The sequence below is a fragment of the Panthera leo genome, chromosome B1 (genome assembly GCF_018350215.1).
Source record: "Panthera leo isolate Ple1 chromosome B1, P.leo_Ple1_pat1.1, whole genome shotgun sequence".
Classification (NCBI taxonomy): domain Eukaryota; kingdom Metazoa; phylum Chordata; class Mammalia; order Carnivora; family Felidae; genus Panthera; species Panthera leo.
This window is the reverse complement of record NC_056682.1, coordinates 119,992,000-120,016,389: the sequence shown is the minus strand read 5'-3', so window position 1 is coordinate 120,016,389 and position 24,390 is coordinate 119,992,000. Positions and strand designations below refer to the sequence as shown.

General features: G+C 35.9%; 1 protein-coding gene across 1 annotated transcript in view; it reads left to right on the top strand.

Moving 5' to 3' along the window:
• Positions 1-24,390, top strand: part of BANK1 (B cell scaffold protein with ankyrin repeats 1) — a 307,751-nt gene that overhangs the window by 23,997 nt on the left and 259,364 nt on the right. The window contains exon 2 of the mRNA XM_042935819.1: positions 10,200-10,598. Coding sequence (XP_042791753.1) covers positions 10,200-10,598 — 399 coding nt within the window. The remainder of the gene's footprint in view (positions 1-10,199; positions 10,599-24,390) is intronic.

Sequence of the window (24,390 nt, the reverse complement as noted above, 5' to 3'; positions counted from 1 at the left end):
TGTGAACAGGTTGTTAGCTGAGAGTACTTTTTATACTCTTATTTTTTTAAGTTTATTTATTTAGAGAGAGAGCACGCAGGGGAGGAGTGGAGAGAGAGAGAGAGAGAGGGAGAGAGAGAGAGAGAGAGAGCGCCCCAAGCAGGCTCTGTGCTGTCAGCAGAGAGCCTGATGTGAGGCTTGATCTCAGGACCTGTGAGATCAAGATCTGAACTGAAACCAAGAGTTGGATGCTTTAACTGACTGAACCACCCAGGCACCCCTAGTTTTTATACCTTAAAGGGTTATAAAAAAAAACAGAAAGAAAAGGAGGTGGAGCAGGAGGGTAGAGAGAGAAAGAAAAAGAAGATATCCTATGTGGCCCTCAAAGCCTAAAGTATTTATTATCTAGCTGTTTACAGAAAAGGTCTGCCTCCTGACTCCTTTTCTCCATCATAGAAGGCAAGTTCTGACAATCTAGTCATATTGACTCCATAGTCATGGAGTCTAAGCTTTAAGTATCTATTCTAACAGGCTTTTAATGCCACCCCAAGCACTTGAAATAGCACATTAAATTCTGAATCCTGTATGAATACAACCATGTTGATGAATTCAGTCAGATTCAGTCTTTTTTTTTTTTTTTGTTGCTCTTGGTCTAGTAACTCTTAAAATCCATTCCATAGGTACTTTCTGGACCCAAGTTGATACATATTGGCAAGATTCTATAATAATTTTGTGTGTGAAATAGTTTCTCTAGAATTCCTTTTACATATGGGATCTAACTCTAGTTATTGGTCTTATGGGCAGTCAATGAGGGGTGTTGGCATAAGTGCTGAGAAAAGTTGACATTTGTAAGGCAGTTGCCTCAGGTAAAGTTCTTAAACTTTTTCTTTTTGATTTTGTTATAGTTTTGTTTGTTTTTACAAGGGAACACAGGTTCCCTCAGTTAATGATTCAAACATACTTGGGAATTTAAAGTTCTCAGCTTCATCTCTGTCTGCAGTCTTTCTTGAGTCTTATGATTCCACACTTTCTCAAACAGTGTCCTCAGATTACTTTCAGAATCTTGTAGGGGTGTGCCTACTATTGGAGTTGTAACCCTGTCTTTGTGCATATGCATGCTGTCCAGGACAGTCAAAAAAGCCATTGTATGCCCCTCTTCCCATCTCCATAATTCCCGTTGGCACCATATTAACTAAATTCCAGAGACACTTGATCTCCAAAAGCTTTTCCCTCCATTGACAGTCCATACCAAATCATCCCTGGTGAAAAATTGCGTCATTATGTTGCTTCTGCTTGCCATAAATTGCCATCTATTATTTTTCCTTGGCAAGGGGTTGCTTGTATTCTCTGCAATATGAGAGCAACACAGTTCCGAAATCCATCTCATAGAATCTATTTCCTATGGCCACTCCATGTAATTATTAGGATCCTACCAGGAAACAGATGTCACCATCAAAGATTTTAACTGAAAAAAATTAATAGAGGGATTATTTATTAACATGTGCAGGACTGAAGAACCCAAGCGGGGATAGTTAAGTATGGGAAGAATAACAGCAGGAATCCTTTAACACTGCTGTGAGAAAGGGGAGGGAGGATGGTTGCTAGAGGTGTGTGAAAACTGGAGCCAAGGAAGAAAAGCCACAGAAATGAGGGGCACAAAAGAAAGCAGCTCCTGTCAAAGCTAGAATGTGGAAGTGAGTGAGAGGCCCCCCCCTCCCATTCTTAACTATACCATTCTTTTCTCTCACCTTCTTACGTTCTGATGGTGCTTTCCATTGGAGTGGGCATGGGAGCCTGGGTGATGTAATACATAGGGGAAGAATCAGTCTGTACAGATCATAAACAATATCCAGGTCCTAAGGAGATTATTCTTGAGGGGGAATTGGAGAAATGAGAAGCACTTAAGAGACTGTGTAAGATGATACTATTACCATATTTAATTAATTCTGACAATGTTTTTTTTGTTTGTTTGTTTGTCTGGGCTAGTCAGATTCCCTGATATCAGAATTCATCTTACAATTTATAGTATGTTATGGTTCATTTGATCACAGTATTTTTTTTCCCAGAGGAATATCAAATAATAGCCTGTCTTACGGTCAATGTTGTCTTAGATTCAATTATCTATAGAGTAATGGCAATAAAAGGAAGGAAAAGATACGGACATTTCAGAAATAGAATTCCACAAATTTGCACAAAGCAAGTTAGAAATATTTTAAAATCTGCTCACAGATGCAGAATCTTTTATGTTTATATTTTTAAAAATAAACTATTAACAATTTGTGTCAGATTAAAATTGATAGAGGTGGAGGAGTTGAACATTTGCAGTTTATGTATGAAGGGTGGGAAGTCTTTGCAAAATAATCCTGTAACAGTTAACACCGTGCATTTTTTTACAACAAAGGAAAAAAAACCTCTCTTACAAGGTTGTTTTGTGAAGCACAAAAGCATTTGTTTGCATCTTAAAAGGAAGAAGAAAGAGGAAGGTTCTGCATTTGTATAAAAATAACTTTTCCTGATGGTTCTTTATCATAGCTGAAAAGCATAACCTTAAAGTGATGTGTTGGTAGCTTCCTGTATTTGAAAGGAAGAGCTATGTTTATGTGTTTATAAACTGTATACATAAACCTATAAATACACATATGTGGGGAGAGAGAAAGAAAGAGCGATTTCCCCTGAAGAAAACTCTGAGAAATGGACATGAATGGAAGTAGTTGATTTAGAGGATGAGCCCAGGAAGCACTAGCGGGAAAATAGGGCATGTGAGACAAGGTGTGAAAAGCCAATAATGTGCGTATTAATAAGCGGAATAACACAGTAGACAATTACAGTTCAGCATCACTGGGGATCCTGTAACTACTGTGTAGAACAAACCTCAGCATTGTCCCACTGAAGGGTGGGAAAGCTGTTATGTGACTGAGGGTTGCCTCCCAGCCCTCCCTGCCCTAAAAATCCCCAGCACCTCTGCGCTGCCAGCCAGACACATGGGCTGCAGAAGCTCCCTCTGAGCAGAGAAAGTCCTCAGGCAGCAAAACAGGCTGGAAATGGTCAGTGTGCTTAACAGCTGACCGCTAAGTGCAGCCTTTGGGCCAGGAAGATATGGGATGCACATTAGCAGCATCTGCTACACAGATATATACAGAAAACACCTGATATTTTTTGCCACTATGAATAAGTGAAATTAACCAACTTTCCTAGAGGAGAAACATGAGTTAGAGGGCATTTTACTACAGTAATGCCTTTGAAAAATCCCCATCTCCAGTTGTGTTTCCTAGTTGTACTAGAATACAAAGTTAGAGCATAAGATAAATTAGGTTACACTGCTATAAATTTTGAGTATATTTGTGTGTGATCATATCAAGATTAATGTTCATGTTAGCACAATGATTCCATTGTGACTATAAGTCATTTCTTTGTAATTTTCTGTTCTTTTTTTCCTGCACTTCGGTCACCAGGTAGAAAATCTTTCTGCATTATGCACAGACATGGGTAAGAGATGGGATCTTATTCAAAAAGAAGAAAACTTGCCATTTGAAATTATGCAGATATACTAGGAAGGACTTTGATTGATGATCAGTCAGTCTCATTCTTTTGGGAACACATAGAATAATCTGCTCTCAGTGCAAAAGCAAGTATTGATATCAGTTATCGATACAAATTTCCTTCAAGTTAAAAAAAATTGTTATAGCACTTTGTAGGATAAATAAAAAGTGTCATGGAATCTGAAAGAACACTTTAGAGTAAATTTATAAAAATTAATATGACTCTACCCTATTCCTACATTGTATAATGCTGTCATTTACCTTATGTTGCTAGACTGGAGATTTACATTTTAAATAATTTATTTACAGACCTTAATTGAATCTTCAAAAGCAATTTCCTTTTATTTTGATGAAGCTTTCCAGGAAAGAAAATTTTGTGTTTCTGTATTTCGGATCCATCATTTATTGTTTCATTTCACAGCCTATAAAAGTTGGCCAATCTTAATGACAATAACCCTCCTTAAGTTGGCAAATAATGATTTAGGTTTGATTATTTCAAGTATGTAAAACAAAGGCCAGTAGGTTCCTCGTGAGAATCAACAGAGAACTACTGTTACTCCGGATGTTACTCAAGGACAATCTTGATAAGGAAAAAGAAAACGGTGTCTATGAAAAGGTCTTTGATTAACTTTTGCATTTTGACTCATCATTTCAAAACAAAAAGACTGGAAGGCAACACAAGGACCACTGTCTTTGTGGTCCTGACAAGTTACTTAACCTCTCTGAGGCTCGGTGTGATCACCAGTAACATAAGAATAACAGGCTAACTCCATATAGTTTTATTAATATTAAATGAAACAATACATGTTACAGGCTTAGCAACATGCCTGGTACCTGGAAATTCTCAGTAAATCATAATTGAGAAAATTAAAGATTAAAAGATAGAAATGATTTTATGTATAGAAAGGAAAGGAATGGCATTTAATGCTAATATTCAAGCTTGAAAATTATCATACAGAAGTTATTGACTAACTGTAAGTCAAATATAAATTTAAAAGGAAGGCTCAATTTCAACCTAAAAATAAAATGGTCACAGAGTATTAAGAAAGACTACCTGTCTATTTTTTCTTGGGAAGTTTTGAAAGATAGGTTATGAATGTCTCTAGAATTGATTTTTTTTTATGATAGTGTGATACCCAATCACATAACATGAGGATGTTCATTCTGTACTTTAAATATCCTCTTAACTTGTTCTGTAATTGTATTGATGTAAGTTTTAGAGTCAAGAAGAAAGTTCTGTAAGTTCTTCATAAATAACCATATTCTTGGAGTACATTGTATGTTCTATTTCCTCTTTTTCCTCGGTAGGAAACCAGTCTTAGTAAGCTTTCACACACTTCACATACTTGAGATTAACTCACACACTGCTAAATATTGACTAACCTAACTCATATCACTACAAGGAGTCTATTTTTAAATAATGTTATTGTGTCCTTAGATGTTAGAAATTAAAAGTATAGGTTGTAGGGTGAGGCTGCCTGCATTGGAATCCTAATCCCAGTACCACTTCAATTTTCTCATCTGTAAAATGAGAATAGTATTTGTACCTACTCACTAGGGTAATTTTGAGAATAAAGTAAAATGATATATGTAAAAGATGTAGAGCCCTAGTTTATTTGAAGCACTTGATAATTTATATCATTAGTTTTATCTTTACTCCCATTATTTTATGACTATATAGTACCTTACTCTGGCTATATATAATAGAAAACTCTTTCTCTACTGTTCCTCAAGCATAAAAATACTGAATTATGGCACCATGTTTGTGTTAGTCCAGCAAGTATTTAACATCCAGGTGGGGTGAGACACTATACAGAGAATGACAGATCTATACTGATGACTCATATACAACTTGGGTATGATTCCCATATGTTTTCTACCAGATGTCTTTTTTCATTCTGTATACATGAATATATTTAAAAATCTATTGATTATCTATTCAAGAAATTGTGCTAGGCATTGTTTAGAATTCAAAGAGTTGAAAGAGAAAGCATCTGTCTTTGGAGAGAATATTTATATCGTGAGACAAGTCATAGATAATTCAATAAAAATACAGTAGCTCTCAAATTGTTGTAGTATTAATCAGCACATCAGTGTTGTAGAAAATACAACCTTTATATCCTGAGGAAAAAAGATGATTGTGGATTACAAGAGTTTTGGTGTTTTACTCTTTGTATTGATGATAATGACTTACAACTGGCTTTTAAGGATGATTATTTTGTTTTATGGATTATACAAGTTTACTACAAAAATATAAGTAATATGGAAGAGATTTTAAAAAAGAAAGCAATATATCTCCCATGATATTATCTTCCATGAATAACTTGCTAACAATTTATAGAATTATTTTAAGTAGATGCTCAGGAGGTCATTGTTTAAAAATGAGACCATATTCTATATGCTATTTTTAAATAAAATAATTTAAATTAATGTAAAATTGAAGGACATATTAATTTTCGGAGAAAAATCTTTACTTGGAATACTCTCTAAATTATTCATTATTATTTAGGGAAAATGGTGATACAAAAATAGTGAATGGAATCATTTTTTAGCTTCATATTTTGAATTTAGGATAATAACTAAATTCAAATAAATAAATAACTAAATACTATGAAAGATGAAGTTAATATTTTGTACTATCTTTTCCCCAAATGCTCAGCTTTCCCATTCCATGATAACTTTTATTTCAAGATATTTAACACATGCATTTTGTAGTGCAATCGCAGTCCCCTTGGTATTTTGATTTTGTTCTGTATGCACTTGTATTCAACTTACCATGTCTTCTTTTTTTAAACCTTTACATTTCCATTTTGTTTACTTTGGTTCTTCTATTTGTTGCCTGGATTTTTCTGTTATTTTAATTCTGATTTTGGTTTCACGCATCTTGAATGATGATAAAACATTCGTAATGTAAACCCGTGGTCTGCTGCTCTCTCCCTCCCCAATCAAAATTCCATTCCCCACAGAACCTCAGGAACCACAGATCTTTCACATCTTCCTTTTTTGTTATTGCAGTCTATCTTTCTAAAAGATACATCTATATACTACTTCTTGATTTACCAATTCTAACTAGTATCTATTTGTTTCCTGTTGTGTGCTAGATAAGGATTTTAATATTTTTTAATAATTTTTTATGTTTTTTTAAATTTATTTTTGGGAGAGAGAGAGAAAGAGAGACAGAGCACGAGCGGGGGAGGGACAGAGAGAGGGAGACACAGAATCTGAGCAGGTTCCAGGCTCTGAGCTGTCAGCACAGACTCCAACACCGGGCTTGAATTCGCGAACTGTGAGATCATGACCTGAGCCGAAGTCGGATGCTTAACCGACTAAGTCACCCAAGTGCCCCTAATCTTTTTTTTTTAATGTTTATTTTATTTTTGAGAGATAGAGAGAGAACCATCCCCGACCAGGGGAGGGGCAGAGAGAGAGGAAGAGAGAGAGAATCCCAAGCAGGCTCTGTACTGTCAGTGCAGAGCCTGATGTGGGGCTTGAACCAATGAACTGTGAGGTCATGACCTGAGCCAAGATCAAGAGTCAGACCCCTAACTGACTGAGCCAGCCAGGCAGCGCAAGGATTTTAATCTTAAGTCTCTCTGATATTTAAATCTCAATTTCTAGTTAAATCATCAGTCATTTTTCACATTATTATGATTGTCAGTCCATTTAGGCTGCTCTAGTAGGATACCTAAGCAACAAACATGTATGTCTCACAGTTCTGGAGGCTGCAAATCTGAGATCAGGGTGTCAGCAGATAGAGTTCTGGTGATAGCCCTCTTCCAGGTTGCAGATTGCTGACTTCTCTCTGTGTCCTCATGCAGCAGGAAGGGTGAGGGATCTCTGGAGCCTCTTTTACAGAGGCACTAATCCCATTCATGAGGGCTCCACCCTCATGACCTAGTCACCCCCTACGGCATCACCTCCAAATACCACCACATTGGGGGTTAAGATTTCAACATATGTATTTGGGGAAGGACATAAGTACTTTGTCCATGACAACGATTGTATACACATTTACACTATATCCAAATAGTGTATAATGATTCTACTTTCTTTTATAATTTTTAGGCATTTTGTTTGTTTCATTTTGCTGCAACTAATTTTACCTAATTTTGTATTTTACGTGCAAAAGATTGTAATATATCAATCCTGAATTGTTTGTCGAAAAGTTCTATCAGAACTGTCAAACCCCTATTCTTAGTATTTTCTCCTCAAATTTTCAAATATATGAGATAATCTTACAGTTGCTTTATTTCCCCTGGATCTCCCTGCCAAAATGCTCCATTCACCTGTGATAAGTCCTAGCTGGTCTGTAGGCCTCTTGAACAGCTGTCATCATGGAACTTTCTTCTTTTGATACTTGACCCTTTTTTATGGCAGAATAACTTACATACATAATCTAAGATACATGGATGAATAAGTTTTTATGTATGTACACTTTGTGTGACAGCCATTCAGACCAAGACAAGAACATTTCCAGAATCCTGGCAGGCCCTCCCATGCTTGTTTTCATTCGTTTATCCTATGTCCAGATATTCTATCTGTATCATCATGGATCTTTTTGTTTTTCTGTCTTTGAACTTCATATAAATGCAATCATATAGTATAAACTCTTTTTCTTCTCTCACTCCATATTAAGTCTTTGGATACATCCATGTTGCATGTAGCATTGCTCATTTTCACCGCTGTACAATATCATATTCTGTAGTATGAATTATTAAAAAATTATTTTTGCAAGAATCTTCTTAATGATTCTTGGCTTGAAATTGCTCTGATGAAATCTATGATCATTTTAATATTTTCCTCCTCCTGGGTAACTTGGTCTTCCTTCCTGAATACGTGAAGACATTTTACAATAATCATTAAACCTAAGGGCAGTTTAATCAAGATAGGTTTTTTCTTAACAATTTTTCTTAGAACATGATTATTCCCTGCTGATACATGGAACTGGTTCCTTTTTCTTTATATTTTATGGATTTTTTAAATTATGTTTTAACATATTTTAATGTGTCTTTTGTTCTCTTTTACTTTAGCTTTTAGATTGTCTTTATATTGATATTGAAACTTTTCCTTTTTTGTCTCTTACCCAGATATATCATATTTTCACCAGCTGTTTTAGCCTTGTTATCTTTTTTGCATTTACTGCAAACATATCAAGCTTTTCTTTTAGTTTGGAAATTAAAATATTATCTATGGTTATTGCTTTTTCTAATTTATATATTATCTGAGCAGAAGTACTGTTTTGGCTCTCAACTTGTCTCTTTATCTCTTACACACTTTTAAATGATATTTTTTTTTAAAAAGTTAAATCGACTTGTCTTTGAACTATGGTCTTATTTAATCTATGGTCTTTTTGTACTATAGATAACTTTTATGAAGCCTTTTCCCCCCCGTTTATGACATCTACTCGTCTTTGCAGGCTGTGTTACTTATTATTTTTATGATCATATTTTCACTGTTAATATTATTTGCCATAATCTCTTCCCATAACTAAAAATTTGTATTGCTCATCTTTTCGTCTTGCTCGTGTTTCCCTTAGCTCTGTTTAGGCTTACTGTTTGCTTAATATTGTGTGGGCAAATTGTTCTTGAAATTCCCCTCCCTATCTTTTTTGCTACTTTTATTTTTCCTTCCAAGCTACAGTTGGGGTGATAAAATTGACATTCCAGTATTTCATGGCCTGAAAGAAAAGCAGAGAAGCAAAGTGTCCTTCACTAGAGGTTCTGGGTTATAGTCTCTAATGAGACCTGTTAAATGGTGTCTGCAAGGCCCGTCTCTTCTGCCCAAGGATGCACTTGGGTTCTTGTGGAATTTGGCTTTTCTGACTCACCCGTGGGCCCTGCTACCCATGGGTAGAGGGCCCTTGTAGAGCGGCCTTTCCTACCTCTGCAGACACCCTCTTGAATTGTTTCCAGATGGGGAAGAGATTCATAAGCACCCTGCTGGTTTTGGTGATGACTCAAGTTTCTTTATCAGTATTGATTATAGGATCAGGGAGAGGTTTAGGATTACTGCTGTCCCATCAGAACCTTCTAATGATTTCACCAGCATGAAATTTAACTTATGACACGTGATACAGTACCCTCTTATTTGGTTTCTGCTATTGAATTTATTTCTTTTTTAAAATTTTTATTTTGTTGGTATTCTGGGCATGGAAATTCTGTCACCTATCTTTATGCACTCATCTCTGCCTGAAAAAAAGATTTAAACACTGAGTGTAAATTCCCTCATATCTTCACAGAACAATCTGATTCCTTAGGCAGGGCTTATTTATTTTTTGCCTTCATTTAGGAGGTGAAGAAACAGTAGTTCAAAGGAGTTAAATACTGTGATCTAGGTAAATTTTGTGGTTACTGGCACAGCCGTGTCTCGTAGCCCAGCTCCCTGTAATCCTACAGAACATTATTTTCATCCCTCCATGAGATTTCTCTTTTATTTCAGTTGAGCATCCTGGTTCACTTTGGGACAATGAGTACAGCGAAGACTTGCACAAAGCATGAACTGTGTTTACATAAAGGATTAATTTAATCCTGTGTGATTATGATGGGGATAACAGGAATTATATTATTGGTCCTCTAATATGTTCCCTAAAGAGCACGTACCAAAAACTTGAGGTTAATAATATAATCTGCTGTTAGCATTTCAAACATAAGAAAATTAATACATTATTTTCTCTTTTTCCAGAAAATACAAAAGACATCCTACTGATACATGGAGAAGATGCTGAGGAATGGGCTCTGTACTTGAGGGAAGTTTTTTTACATGTTGTGAAAAGGGAAGCGGTCCTGTTATATCGCTTGGAGAATTACTCTTTTTGGGATTTGGAATTGCTGAGTTTAAACTCTTACAAATGTAAACTTTTGATATTATCAAATAGCCTCCTTAAAGACCTAACTCCAAAGAAATGTCAGTTTCTCGAAAAGATACTTCATTCACCAGAAAGTGTGGTTACTCTGCTGTGTGGGGTGAAGAGTTCAGATCAGCTCTACAAATTATTAAATATCGTCAGAGGCAGATGGGAGATGTCTACCGAGCAGGAGCCCGAAGATTACATCGCTGTAATCGAGAGTATCATATTCAGAGGTAGTGTTGCCAAATCTCCTTTATATTTTTTTATAATTAAGAAATTTAAAGGGTTTTTTTTGAACCAATGGAAATCCGATATTAGGATACAAAAGAAAAAGAAAAATGAAAGTTAACTTTATTTATGTTGTATGTCTGTTACACTTTCCTCAAATGCCTGAAGGTTCTTAATTTTTAGCGACATTCCATATTTTTTTCACATTTTATTTTTTGAGAGACAGAGAGAGACAGAGTGTGAGCGGAGAGGGGCAGAGAGAGAGAGGGAGACACAGAATCCAAAGCAGGCTCCAGGCTCTGAGCTGTCAGCACCGAACCTGATGCAGGGCTCGAACCCATGAACTGGAAGATCATGACCTGATCTGAAGTTGGACGCTTCACCAACTGAGCCACCCAGGTGTCTCTTCCCACCTTTTTTTTTTTTTTTTTTTTTAGCTATATCCCAATCAAGTCTTATCAGTTGTTCTAAAATGGTTTATAAATATATTCCTTAGGGTAACCTGTATGCGATCATACTTGGTAGAATAAATATGGTATGCTATACTATATGTCAGTTTGGTTCTAGAAGCTGGTTTCTTATTTAACTGCTGACGCTTGAGTTAATATCTACCCTAGTACTGTTACCAGTAAGTAGCCGTCCAGGCTTTGAAGGTCTGCTTTAGAATTACAGATCTCCTGTTGTGCTGATAACTGTATGATATCTATTACTATGGTATGAAATACTATTTCTTTTATTAGTTTTAAATTAAAAATTTAGTTTTCATCACATAGCCACATGTTAAAAAGCAGAACACAAGGTTCCCCTCCATTAATTAATTACATTAATTACATAATTAATTACTATTCCCTGTAATAGTCAAAACTGTGAAGCTGTCTAATGTTAAAGTTTGTCCCTCCCCCCTGTCTCTTCTGTCCCAGCCTGGGTGAGAGCTGGATGCGGTGCTGGGTCAGCTGCATTCCTGGTTTTCTCAAGGTGTGTTTTGCCTTTTGTCCCCAGTGTTGTAGCACTGGTTCCCTCTTGCACAGGGAAGAGGTGGGGTTCTTATTTTCTATTAATCATATCAAATATTAAGTGTTGCCTCTTCTTCTTGGGGCACATTTCCGGGTTGTTTGGAGTTCCCCTCATTCACTGGGACGTGTCACCTGCTGCTCCTTACTGAGACCAATGTGTCCTCTCTTCAAGCTCCTACTTGTGGTGGTCCACCCGCTGTGGTTTCTTGCTGTCGATATCTATGGCTCCCTCATTGTCACTTTTGATGAAATCACTGATGTCCCCTCGCTGCCCTTTTCTACCTCTCCCGCTCTCTCTGCCCCTCCCCTGCTTGTGCTGTCTCTCTCTCTCTCTCTCAAAATAAACATTAATTTAAAAAAAAAAACCTCTTCCTATTTTCTACATTCCATCCTCTTCAAATCAGTAGTTTCTAAGCCTTGTTTTATAGTTAGCTATTGCTGCGTAATAAATTACCCTAAGATTCAGCAACCTAAAACAGCAAATGATGATTGTGTCACAGTTTCTACAGTTAAGGAATCTAGTTGCTGCTTAGCGGGGAGGTTGTGGATCGGGGTATCCTGCAAGGTTGCAGTCCAGCCACCCGGAGCTACAGTCATCTGATGGTTCCACTGTCCACTGGGGGAAGATTTGTTTTCAACAGGAGCTTACATTGCTGGCTCGTTTGTTATTATTTTTTAAATCATCTTCTTGTATGAAAGTCACCTCTCAGAGATTCCTGAGGAAGGGCCCTTGGAGCAACGTTTCTGCAATCTTGCATGTTCACAATTCTTGCATGTTTGTTTCTTGGAGTGTTGTTTGGCTGAGGACCATGTCGCTCATCTTTTTTTTTTTTTTTTTAGCATTGCAGAGTTTAGAGAATTCTTATTTACCTGACTAAATAAGTAATTATTAATTTATATCTGAAGCCTAGAGATTTTCACTAGAATTTTATCCTAGTGCTGACTGTTCAGAACTATTTTACCCAGGGACATGGTTATTTTCGTTTTTATTTTTGTTTTTTTTGTTTGTTTGTTTTGGTCTTTCACCCAAGATGGAGATTCAAGTGGTCTTGACTTATGCCTTTTTTAAAAAAAATTTTTAATGTTTATTTATTTTAGAGACAGAGAGACAGAGCCCAAGTGGGAGAGGGGCAAAGAGTGCCGGAGACAGAATCTGAAGCAGGCTGCAGGCTCTGAGCTGTCAGCACAGAGCCAGATGCAGGGTTCAAACCCACGAACCATGAGGTCATGACCTGAGCTGAAGTCAGACACCCAACCGACTGAGCCATCCAGGCACCCCTCTTGACTTACATCTTTAAATCTTTGCACTATTATGATATTATTTGCACTATTTTATTATTATTTTCTTTTTTGGGGATTCCTTTTATATGTATGTTGGGTTTACGTTATCTGTGTTGCACTCTACAATTTTTCTCTAATTCTTTTTCATTTATTATTAATATATATTTACTTAGTTTGTGTCTCCCACTTCAGTCTTTGCTACCTTCTCATGCTTTCAGGACTCTCTCTTCCCCTGTATTCCTCCAATTTCTCCTTCATTTTTATGGTGCTTTTACTTGTTTCCATTATGCCATTTGGTTGAGGACTGGAGGCTTATAATTCATCCCTTGTTCTTGTACTGCCAACCTCACCTTGCCACCTTGCATTTTTGCCTGATATAATTGCTTGAAAAAGGTGCTTGCTGTGCATTACTATGCATTGCTGTGCATTTAAAAAAAATCCATGGCGAGGTATTTGGCCACAATTTTTAGCTTCTTTTATGGTGACGTATTTTTAGTGTGTGCTTCCCTGTGTGCCACTGGTTTTCTGCCCCACCCACCCGCACTCCCCCACTCCCCACCCCTCTCTCTTGTTCTTGTGGTATCTTTATATAGATCCAGTGGGGTCCACTTTCACTTCTGCATCACCGAACTGAGTGAGTTTTACTTGGTCTAGCCAAAGGAGATAGGCAGTGTGGTCTTGTTGTTTGTTTTGTTCTGTTTCTCCCACATACGATGAAAGACTTCACTTCTCTGTTTCCACAGACACAGACTGCTTTTATGAATCTGTCTTTTCTATACAATTCCTCATTTAGCCTTTCTCTGCTTTTTTGGCATCGTACTACTTCCACAGATGCTTCTACCTGACACTGCTGCATGATGGCTACAATATAAAGAGGCATGGCTCCTGTGGCCTTAAGGAAGGTTGTGTTCGTTAGCTCTTTTTGAAACCTGCAGCTTCTGGATTATTTCTTTAAGGTTTCTTTTCCTTGTTTCCTCCTGCACACCCTTTCGCTCAGTCACCACTGATTTGGGAACCATCCCATTAATCTGGAGGTCTAGGATTTCACTGTTTCCCATTTTTAATAAATAGGGTATTTGCATAATTGTTTTTCATTCTCTATGTTTTGGAAAGATTTCCAGGACTAAAAAGGGGGAAATGTTGACTCGGCACGACAGTTTTCAAATTGGCAGTCCTCAACTCTCTTATGATCTCTGTTTTTTTTTTTTTTCTTCTTTTTTTAGTACTCCCCAGGTACATTGTGGTGGGTTTTTTTTTTTTTTTTTGGTTGTAAAGGGAAAATGTTACAGTTGGAAATTATGGAAACAATGACAATGATGCACATAAAGTGCAAGTGATTTTATGCCCTGAGACAGAGGAGCACTAAAAATTGGTGGCAAAAATTTTGTGTGGTTCTGCACAGCCATCGTTTCCATTTCCTGGAAGAACTCAGGTTGTTTTGACCACTTAAATTACGATGTTACTGGTAGGTAAAAATATTGAAGAGTATCTTTTTGCCGTTTTACTTATTTTATTTTATGGTGAGTACCTTTGGGTGGCTATGTCAATGGTGTTCTGCTCTATCTTCAAATCACATTTCTATTGATATCTGATAGGGGAAAAGCTTACACTTTATGGACAACGCAGGACTGTTTTGAAGACACTCATTTTGAAGCTCTCGTTTCCCCATATTCAAGTTTTAGACTGATTTCTTAAAGTAACTTAGATGCATCTACCAAATGGAAAACACAAAAAGTTGTGTGGGAAAATACATTCCAAGATGATAAATTTGTCTGAACTACAAGCATGCAACCAGAATGTAGATCCATAAACAATTGCAAACCATGCATAAAAGAACTTTTATGTGTAGGTTGTGTCCTTTGACAAAACTGGTGGTAAATGCTACGGTTTAGGCAGTAATAAATTTGTTTTCATACACAGTTTAACCGCTAAACTATTTTGTTCCATATTGCTGTTGGTGTTGAGTGTTGCTCTTTGTTCTTTGTTGTGATTACCTTTTGCCTTTAAACTCTTTCAGGCCCTGCGGTTTGTTCCGATAGTTGAGTCCGTGCTCTCAAAGATTTATTTTATCATATTTTCATATAGTCTAGTTTCAAAAAATAGGTGAAATAAGATAAAGGTGTGGATTTCAATTTTTATTGTCCTTTTCCTACAACTCTCTGTCCCGTAGAGAAATAATACAAAGACAAAAGGAAATTTACTATTCAGAGACATGATAAAGAGAATAATAAAAAAGCCAGAAAGTCGTGGAAATAATTAAATGTTCTAATATATTCACATAAGGAAAAACCAGAGGAGATTTTATAAAACTTATTGAAAAAGAAAGATATTTTATAATTAATCAGGGCTCCAGAGAAAAGTTTTTAATATTAAAAAAGACGAAAAAAAGATACAGTGATTTATGGTTAATCTGAGTATTTTATTTCCTTTTAGGAATTAAGAAAGTTAAATTTCCTGTCTTCTTAATTCCCAGATTGCAAGTAATACAAACCAGTATGTGTTTTCTACATTTTTGTGTGTGATACAACCACTTTGACCGTATTTCTTCCTTTATAGGTCTTCTATTTCTTTTTTAATTTTTTGATCTTTGCCTCATTTTCTCCATCTGGTCTTTCTACATATATAGGTTTCATATAGCATTGTTTATATAGAATATAAATTATGTAATCTCAAATTTACATAAGAAAAACTAACATTTTTGAGGGTCGCCTGGGTGGCTCAGTCAAGATTCCGACTCTTGATTTTAGCTCAGGTCATGATCTCAGGGTTCATGAGATCGAGCCCTGCATTGGGCTATGTGCTGACAGCACAGAGCCTGCTTGGGATACTCTCTCTCTCTGTCTCTCTCTCTCTCTCTCTCTGCTTCTTCCCTACTCTCTCTCTCTCTCTTAAAAAAGAAAGTGTTTTGGTGTACCATCATGTACTTTATTATTTATAGATCTTGCCCTTAAAAAATCATTAGTAATTTCTGTGATCATGGCACATTTATTGGGTCTCTTTCCTCCCTTGCTCTTTGTTTATTATCATGACAGCTTTTGCCTTTGGACTCTTCCATGCCCTGAAGTTTGTTCTGATAGTTGAGTCAGTGTTCTCCAAGCTTTATTTTTATCATATTTTCATATACATATGAAAATGTATGTTTCCTACTTGTTTTGTTACTGAGAGTGAGATGGAAAAAGAAAGAAGCCTCTGTTCTTTTTGCTGCCACGGTAAAGAATTACAGAACAGTGAAACGAAAGTAAAGCAAAGTTTTATTAAAGTATATTCTAAGGGAGAAGGCCAATCAAGAGAGACAAAGACCCTGGAAACTCTGGGGTATGGGCTTATACTAACTTTTTCTTTGGGGTGGGTCCTAGGGTCATAACACTGGAGTGACAGGCCTGGATTATATAATTAGCCAACTAAGCATGTCTTTTTTGCAAGATGTATTCAAAATGCCTGCACAAGATAGGCAACGGCAACATTATTTCTATTCTAGAGACCCCGGTCCGTGGAGTAAGGACCAGGGGCTGCTTTCTGCACAAGTGCAACAAACACAAGGAACTTAACTCTTCTGCTGGGATGCTGTAACTGCAAAGGGACTGCTAGATGGGTGCAGTGGGGTGTTCCCTGGGCAGTCCTCGGTTGGGGACATCTAAGGTCCATCCACCTTAGGTCGCTCAGGCCTAGCTTCCTGCCTAACATTTCCTATTTCAATATTTCATGTTTATCTCACTTTCTTCATTGTCAAATGGTAGATGTAATAGCAGTGGGAAACCTGCTAATTCTTTCATGACGAACCTTCACATTTTAATTTTGTTATCATATTCCCAAACCAAGGATTCTGATGTCTGGCTTCATTAAACCTAAAGAAGAAGCCTAAAATTAAGAATAGCAATGTTAACAGTGGAGTTACTGGAAAAACAAAATAAGAACAAGGGCAACCCACTAGAAACAAACTATGCAGAAGCATTTGTTTTTCTTTCTTCCCGTTTGAGCCATGTCCTGCTGTAAGAGCTCTGGTTCGCTGGTCAGTGAGGTCTCACTGCCCTTCAAACGAAGTCCATCCTTTTTTGCTGATCTTTCAGCTCTCTGAGGGCGTGGCTCCAGCATAGACATCCAGACCATTTCTGCCCTTACTGTTGGTGTAGACACATGCTGTACACTAGGGTAATTGCATCACCTCCTGTTGATGCATCACCTCCTAGTCCCACCTCCCTCCCATTGTTCTTATGCTGCCTTCTTTATCTGGCTCACCTCCCCACCCCCGTATTTTCAGTTGAAATCCCAACGATTCTTCAAGGTCAACTGAAAAGCTGCTTTATCAGTGAATTCATCTCGGATCCCTTCTGCTTGAAAAACATTTTCCTCATCTCTAATTCTATTAAAAATTTATCGTTTACTTATGACTCTCAATTCTTCGTAATTATTTTTGACAATTCCTTTTCGTCTCCTTCAAGTTTAAAAATGTAATGCTGGTAACTTTGTTTTTAAAACATTTCAGCTTTCTAAACAGCAAAAACAATAACAACAACAACAACAACAACAACAGAAGAGTACAAATTTTGCTTTTTAAGTGCAGGTTTATAACTGTTTATTGGTACAGTTGGGCTTTTCTCTTTGATAATTATGAAAAGGTTTACTGCAGTATTCTTGCCAAGAATACATAACCTGAATCTAATCATGACGAAAATGTCAGACAAACTCAAACTAAAAGATTCCACAGAATAATTTTTTTGTACTCTTCAAAAATGCTAAGGTCAAGAAATTAATAGAGAAGATGAATTATTGCTCCAAATTAAAGGAATCTAAAGTTATATGAAAACTACACACAATGAATAATTTTGAATTGGATGCTGGACTAGGAAATATGATTCTACAGGAAATTACTGGGACAATTGATGAAATGTGATTATCGACTGTGTATTAGTAGTGTTGTAGGATGTTCACTTCTCAGATGTTGAAATTATGTTGTGGTTACATAAAAGAATATCTCCTTTTTAAGGAAGAACACATTGAAGTAGGGGTAATATGGCAGGATGTCAATCGGCATATATACACACACAGATATATACGTACATATACATACAGAAATACACACACACGTATAGACGTATGCGTCTGTTTACACAGACATGTATCTGTGTATGTGTATGTGTGTATGATCATTGGTTAATTACCCTGAGTTATTTGCTATGCATATCTATTGTTCTAAGAGATGAACAAAAAGCGGAGTAAGCACATTCTTGTTCTATGTGCGGACACTTGTGCAGCTTTGAGAAGTGATGCTTTTTGGAAGACATAGTTCAGTGCATGGACTGTGAATTTAGACCTAATTATCCTGTGGTTGGCATCCACGGAGACTCTAAATGTCTATGTCATATGTAATGATACAGCATTCTCCTGCCATTCTTAACTGTGGGAAAGGAGGAATCATCTGGCATGAGGCATGAGAAGTCATGTTCACTCTGTATTGTTTATTAGTCTTATTTTTCCCTCTACTTTATCCCTTATGTCAAGTACCATGCCTTGTGTCTTATACTCTGGTTTGTTGTATATTGTGTTTCCTTAGAAAAATTGCGTGGTTCAAAAACATTAGGTGATGATTAGGAATCATCAACTTACAATGAGTTTCTCCCCAAAATGTCCTGTATAAGCTAATGTTCAAAAGAGAAATTTATTTTTTTTCTGTTAAACAAATTTTAAATGAATATATTTCACACAGAAATCCTACTCCCTGCCTCTGAGCCCAGAATAATAGGTGTAGCAGAGAGCTGACTTAAGTAATAATACTTTCATCTGATATTATTATGTGGATTAAATTATTTAATACACAAAAAGAGCTTTAAAGAGTCTCTGCCAAAGAATCATTGCTCAATAAATGTAAGCTGATTTTATTACTTTTTTCCCTATATATAAAATGAGAGGGAGGGAGGAAAGGTGGGAGGAAGGGTAGAGGTGAAATGTGGGAGAAGGAGGAGAGGGAAGGGAGGCTGAGAGTGGGGGAGAGAAGGAGGTTGGGACAGGCAGGAGTGCTCTAGGATGATACATAAAGGGCAAGGTGTTCATGATTGGGCAAGAAGCAGAGATCAGAGTAGTGAATGGAAAACCCAAGGTTAAAAAGAATGGCAAGGAAAGAAGTGGGTCAGATACCAGGTAAACAGTAAACAATCTAGGAGGGGTTAAAGTTCAGGAAACAGAAAACAAGTGGAAATTGAGGAAGTAGGTTGAACTAGGAAGAGGAGCATTGATTTAAGTCACCAAGGCTAATAACAAAGAACAGCTTCATGTACCTCAGGATTTGCACCTACTCCTTTAGAGGGCCCAGGTTGATCAGCAGGTGAAGCCTGAGACCAAGCTCAGAAAAAAAACACCAGCATGGAGTGGGAAGGAGAAGTCCGGAGAGATGTGACATTTCTCTTTCTGGTAACTTCCATTTAGATAATTGGGTTTGTTTTTCTCACTAGCTAGATGTGGTAAATATGAAGGAAAGTATATACATGTTAAAAACAAATAGAAATCCCGTTTTCTGGTGGTTCTAGTTGTTCGTTTTTATAATTTGATGGGTTTGGGCTTTCTCTAATAAAGTGAATGAAATAAAACTACTCTTAGTTTTTTTTTTATTATTTTTTTTAATGTTTTATTTATTTTTGAGACAGAGAGAGACAGAGCATGAATGGGGGAGGGTCAGAGAGAGAGGGACACACAGAAACTGAAGCAGGCTCCAGGCTCTGACCTGTCAGCACAGAGCCTGACGCGGGGCTTGAACTCACGGACTGCGAGATCATGACCTGAGCCGAAGTCGGTCGCTTAACCGACTGAGCCACCCAGGTGCCCCTACTCTTAGTTTATTAAATGTTTGTAATTTTCAAAGTTGAAATATTTTTTAAGAGTAAAGGGGACTCACGAATGGTAAATTAAATTTGCTGGTTTTGTGAAGTAATGGAAGTCTTCCTGTATTGTTACGTGAAGTAAGTATAGGAAGCCTTCCTACACTGTTCCAACTTTATATAATAGCAAGAAGAATGAACACAAATCATTATTCCCTGTGTGAGTCTCTATCCATCTCAATCAGACTATTCAAGGAGTGGGAAGGGGGCTTGCCAGAATTTCTAATACCTGGCACAATGCTAGTCCTACTGAATGAATTACAGCTCTGGGAGTGTGTTGTGAAAACAGAGAGCAGAGGTTTTGGGAATAAATATCAAATGAGTTCTTCTGTGGCTGGTGTACCCTGAACTTTAAGAACCACTGATCTGGACCAATTTTCTCATGAATATAATCTCGGTAGATGGATAACAAGGCACTGCTTAAAGAGTTAGAAATAGTGGCATTGTGTGTTTTAAATCGGTATCTCTCCTTTGTTGTTTGAAAGTTTCCAAATTTTCTTTTAGAAAAGGAACTCATTTATGTTGATTTTATAAATGTGTACACAATTATGATTTACCTCATTACTCTAGAAAGTAATGTTTGCTTTGAATCACGACTGCGGATCATTTTTACTGGTATGAAAAAATTATTTTTGAAATTCTTTTCTTGTACCCTAAGGTGCATACATAGCATAGTATGTATGTATAAGCATTTTATAGAGAAATTTAAAAATCACACACCTGCAGGCTCACCTTCATCTGAAGATATAGAATGTTACCAACTCCCTTGAACTCTCTGGAGACCCCTCCCCTATCATCTTTTCTCTTTCCCCATTTTCTTAGATAACCACCATTCTGTACTTTCCTTTTATAGTTTTTGTTTTGGTTAGTTTATAATTTTACCGCATATGTATTTATCTGTGAAGTATATTATCTGTATATATTTTGGGTTTTTACTTTATACTAATGAAAACATATTATATTAACTCTTTTCTGACTCAATATTATGTTTTTTGAGACCTATCCATGTTGATGTATATATAGTTCAGTTATTTCCATTGCCCCATAATTAGAATGCACCCCATTTTATCTATCAGCCTTACTATTCATGTAAATGGTAACTAGTTGGGGCACCTGAGTGCTTTAGTCGGTTAAGCATCCAACTCTTGATTTCGGTTCAGGTCGTGGTTTCACAGGTCTGTGAGATCAAGCCCCTCATTGGGCTCTGTGCTGACAATTCAGAGCCTGCTTGGGATTCTCTTTCTCTCTGTCCCTGTGTGCACGCTCTGTCTCTCAAAATAAATAAACTTAAAAAAAAAATTATAACTATTTACAGAGCTTTTTGGTTTTGTCTTTAATTGATGCAGTTGCAATCCTGGTGCACTGTGTTAGTTTGGGGACATCTGTCTGGGAAGAGAATTGCTGGGTCACAGGATCTGTGCATATAATAGTTCATGTAAATTGTCTTTCCAGGACTATTGTACCAGTTTACTTGATAGAAATATAAGAGCTCCCAGTGCTTCCATTCTTTCCAATACTTGGTACTTCTGAATTTTTATTTTTGCAATATAGTGAGTGTGAAAGTATATTTTATTATATATTTAATTTATACTTTCTTGATTATTAATGGGCATTTTTCTTATATTTACATATTTATGTTTTTCATATAATCAGTGTGCAATTTTGTTTTAGGAGGTGCTTCCTTGTGTCTTTTTACCCACCTTTTTTTTTCTTTGTAAAAATGCTTTATATGATACTTTAAGACATATTTGTTATATATTTTACATATATCTTCTCAAAGTTTGAGTTCGGGGCTTCAATTTTTAACTTAGTTTTTAACAGTTGTGATAAACATGCTCTTAATATAGTTAAGTGTGTCAATATTTTTTTTAGCTTACTATTTATTATATCCTGTCTAAGAAATCTTTGCTTCTCTTAGGTCATAGAAATATCTTCTAAAAATTTGAACCTTTTGACTTTCTTGTTAAAGTCTAACATCCATCTGGAATTAATTCTGTATGTAGTATAAGGCTGGCCTCCAAATTATGTTTTCCATTGTGAATTACCTGTTCTTTGAATGTTTCAGCTGAATATATTTAAGAGTTTTGGATCCACTCAGGTTTTCTATTTGAGTCACTTTTGTTGTTTTATTTCTCTAGGAATTTGCTGATTTCATTTGTTTTCACATTTCTCTGTTTAAAATTGCTTATACCATTCCTTTATTTTTTATATCTACTCTATATGAAATTGCATGTTTTTTTTTTAATTTTTAAGATCATTTGTCTTATTTTTTAAATATCAATTGAGCTTATCAGTTATTCAGTGTCTTTTGTCCTTTCAAAAGACAACCTTTACATTAAATTATTTTTCTATTGTATATTTTTCTATTTTTGTTATTTTCGTATTCCATTTGATATTTATTTTCTTCTGCTTTTTTTGAATTTTATAAATGCTTAGCTCATGGGCATGGAACTTTCTGTTTTTCCTTTTTACAATAAACATTTCAGGCTATAATTTCTCCAACAGGTTCTTACAACTCTTTTCAATATTATTCAGTTCTACCTATTTTCTAATTCTATTTTGATTTCTTCTTCAGAAGTATAGGCTTTAATTTATCTTTTTGGTGTTGATTTCTAAATTTTGTTGTATGGTCAGAGAATGCAGTCTATATTAGTCAGGTAGTTTGAAATTTATTAAGGTCTATTTATGGCCTACTTTTTGACTGATTTTTAAAATATGCCACATGTGCTTGAAAAGAACACTTATCTCCATATTTGGTTTGCAAGGTAATTTCTGGCCATTGGATTAAGCTTGTTATTTGTACAGTATGTCTTTTTACATTCTTTTATTTTGAGCTGTCTTTATATCTTTGCTCTGTCTTTATAGATTAGGTGTATATTTTATAAATAGTACATAGCTGGATTTTTTAAATTCAGTCTTAGCTTCTTAATCTTTTAATGTATAATTTAATTTATATATATTATGATACCTGATGTATGTGAATTTAATTCTGTCATTTATTGTTTTTTATGTGTTCCAGTTTTTAATGTTTCTCTTTTCCTTAATCTTTTTTTTGCCTTCTTTTAGCTTGAGTCCTTCCCCATTCCATTGGCTTGCTACTTTAGTCTTTCAGTGATATCCTAGAAATTTTAAGATGTTTACTTAAACTAGATTTAAATTATTATTAATAATTATCTGTAATTATTAACTATTATCTTTAATTGTTATATTTCCTTCGTACTGAAAAATTAAAAGGCCTTTAGTAATGCTTTAATCATCTCTTTTTCACCTTTACAGGATGATTATTCTTTTTCCACATTTTATATTTATAGAATCAATGCTTGTTTAACTTAAGCCACATAGTTACAGTTCTCTTTGAATACTGTTGTTTCTTGCATCTCAAACTCTCTTCCTGGGATCATTTTTTTCCCTCAGGAAGTATATCTTTAAAGATTTTCTTTAGCGAGCTCTTTTGGTAATAAATAAATTAAATCTCGATTTCAGTTTGTGCAAACTATCATTATTTGCATCATAATTGGAGATAGCCTCAGTGGATATAAGAGTTGTTTTTTCTCAGTTCTTAAAAACATTCTTCTCTTCTCACATCCGTGTTGCTGTTGAGAAGTTTGTTATATCATATCCATTCTTCATTCTTCTGTAGGCAGTCTATTTTTTTTCATTAACAACTATTAATATCTTCTCATTGTATCTGAGTTTCTTAGTTTATAATTATGTGCCCTAGATATTTAATAATTGTATTTATCCTGTATGTAATTGAGCTTCTTAGATCTGAAATTCCATGTCTTTCCATAATCTGGAAAATGTTCAGCCGTTAAGAGTTTTTAAGATCGTTCCTGTCTCCATTCTTTCATTGTCTCCTGGGACCCTAATGAAGCACATGTGCAGCTTTCTTGTGCTGTGTGTCTCTTAACCACCCAGCCACATCTGTCTTCCCTCTGTCCATCTTGCTTCATTTTACTTAGTTTCTTCAGATTTGTCTTTTGGATATCAGATATCTCAGCCATTTCTCATCTGCCTTTGAAATTTCTCATAATTTTCTAAATTCAGTTATTACATGCCATTACATATTTTATCTCTAAGAGTTCCATTTGGGTGTTTTATCAAAGCCTAGCCCATCCTAATAATCTTTGGTTTCACCAAAGCCTCATTTTCTTTTTTTATTTCTTCCACTATATTAACACTTATTTATATTCTTTTCCTGGAAATAGTAATATGTGGATTGCTGGCCTGGTTCTCTAATACCATTTAAGTAATTTTTTTTTTCATTGTAATTGATGTAACATGGAACTTTATCTATGGAAATCCTTTGAGGCCTGATTTTAATGTATTTTGCTAAAGAAAGGATTTAGGTCTCTTTCTGCCAGGAACTTGAATTTCCACCTGGGACCACTTTAAACCAAATTTTTGGCTTGCAGGTTTTTTGGCAGTTTTTTGGGTAGAATCTATCCAGATCCTAAACCTATGTGAATGCTTATAGCTTGGGAAATCTTAAGAAGCAGTCTTTCTGCATTTTAATTCCACCCTGAGCCAAGGCTGAGAACGAAAATTTCCTTTTGCAGGTTTTCGTGCCCCAGTTTATAAAGAGATTTCTGGTCTGATCTCTCACTCTGTTCATGCCCTGACTTTTTCTCCCC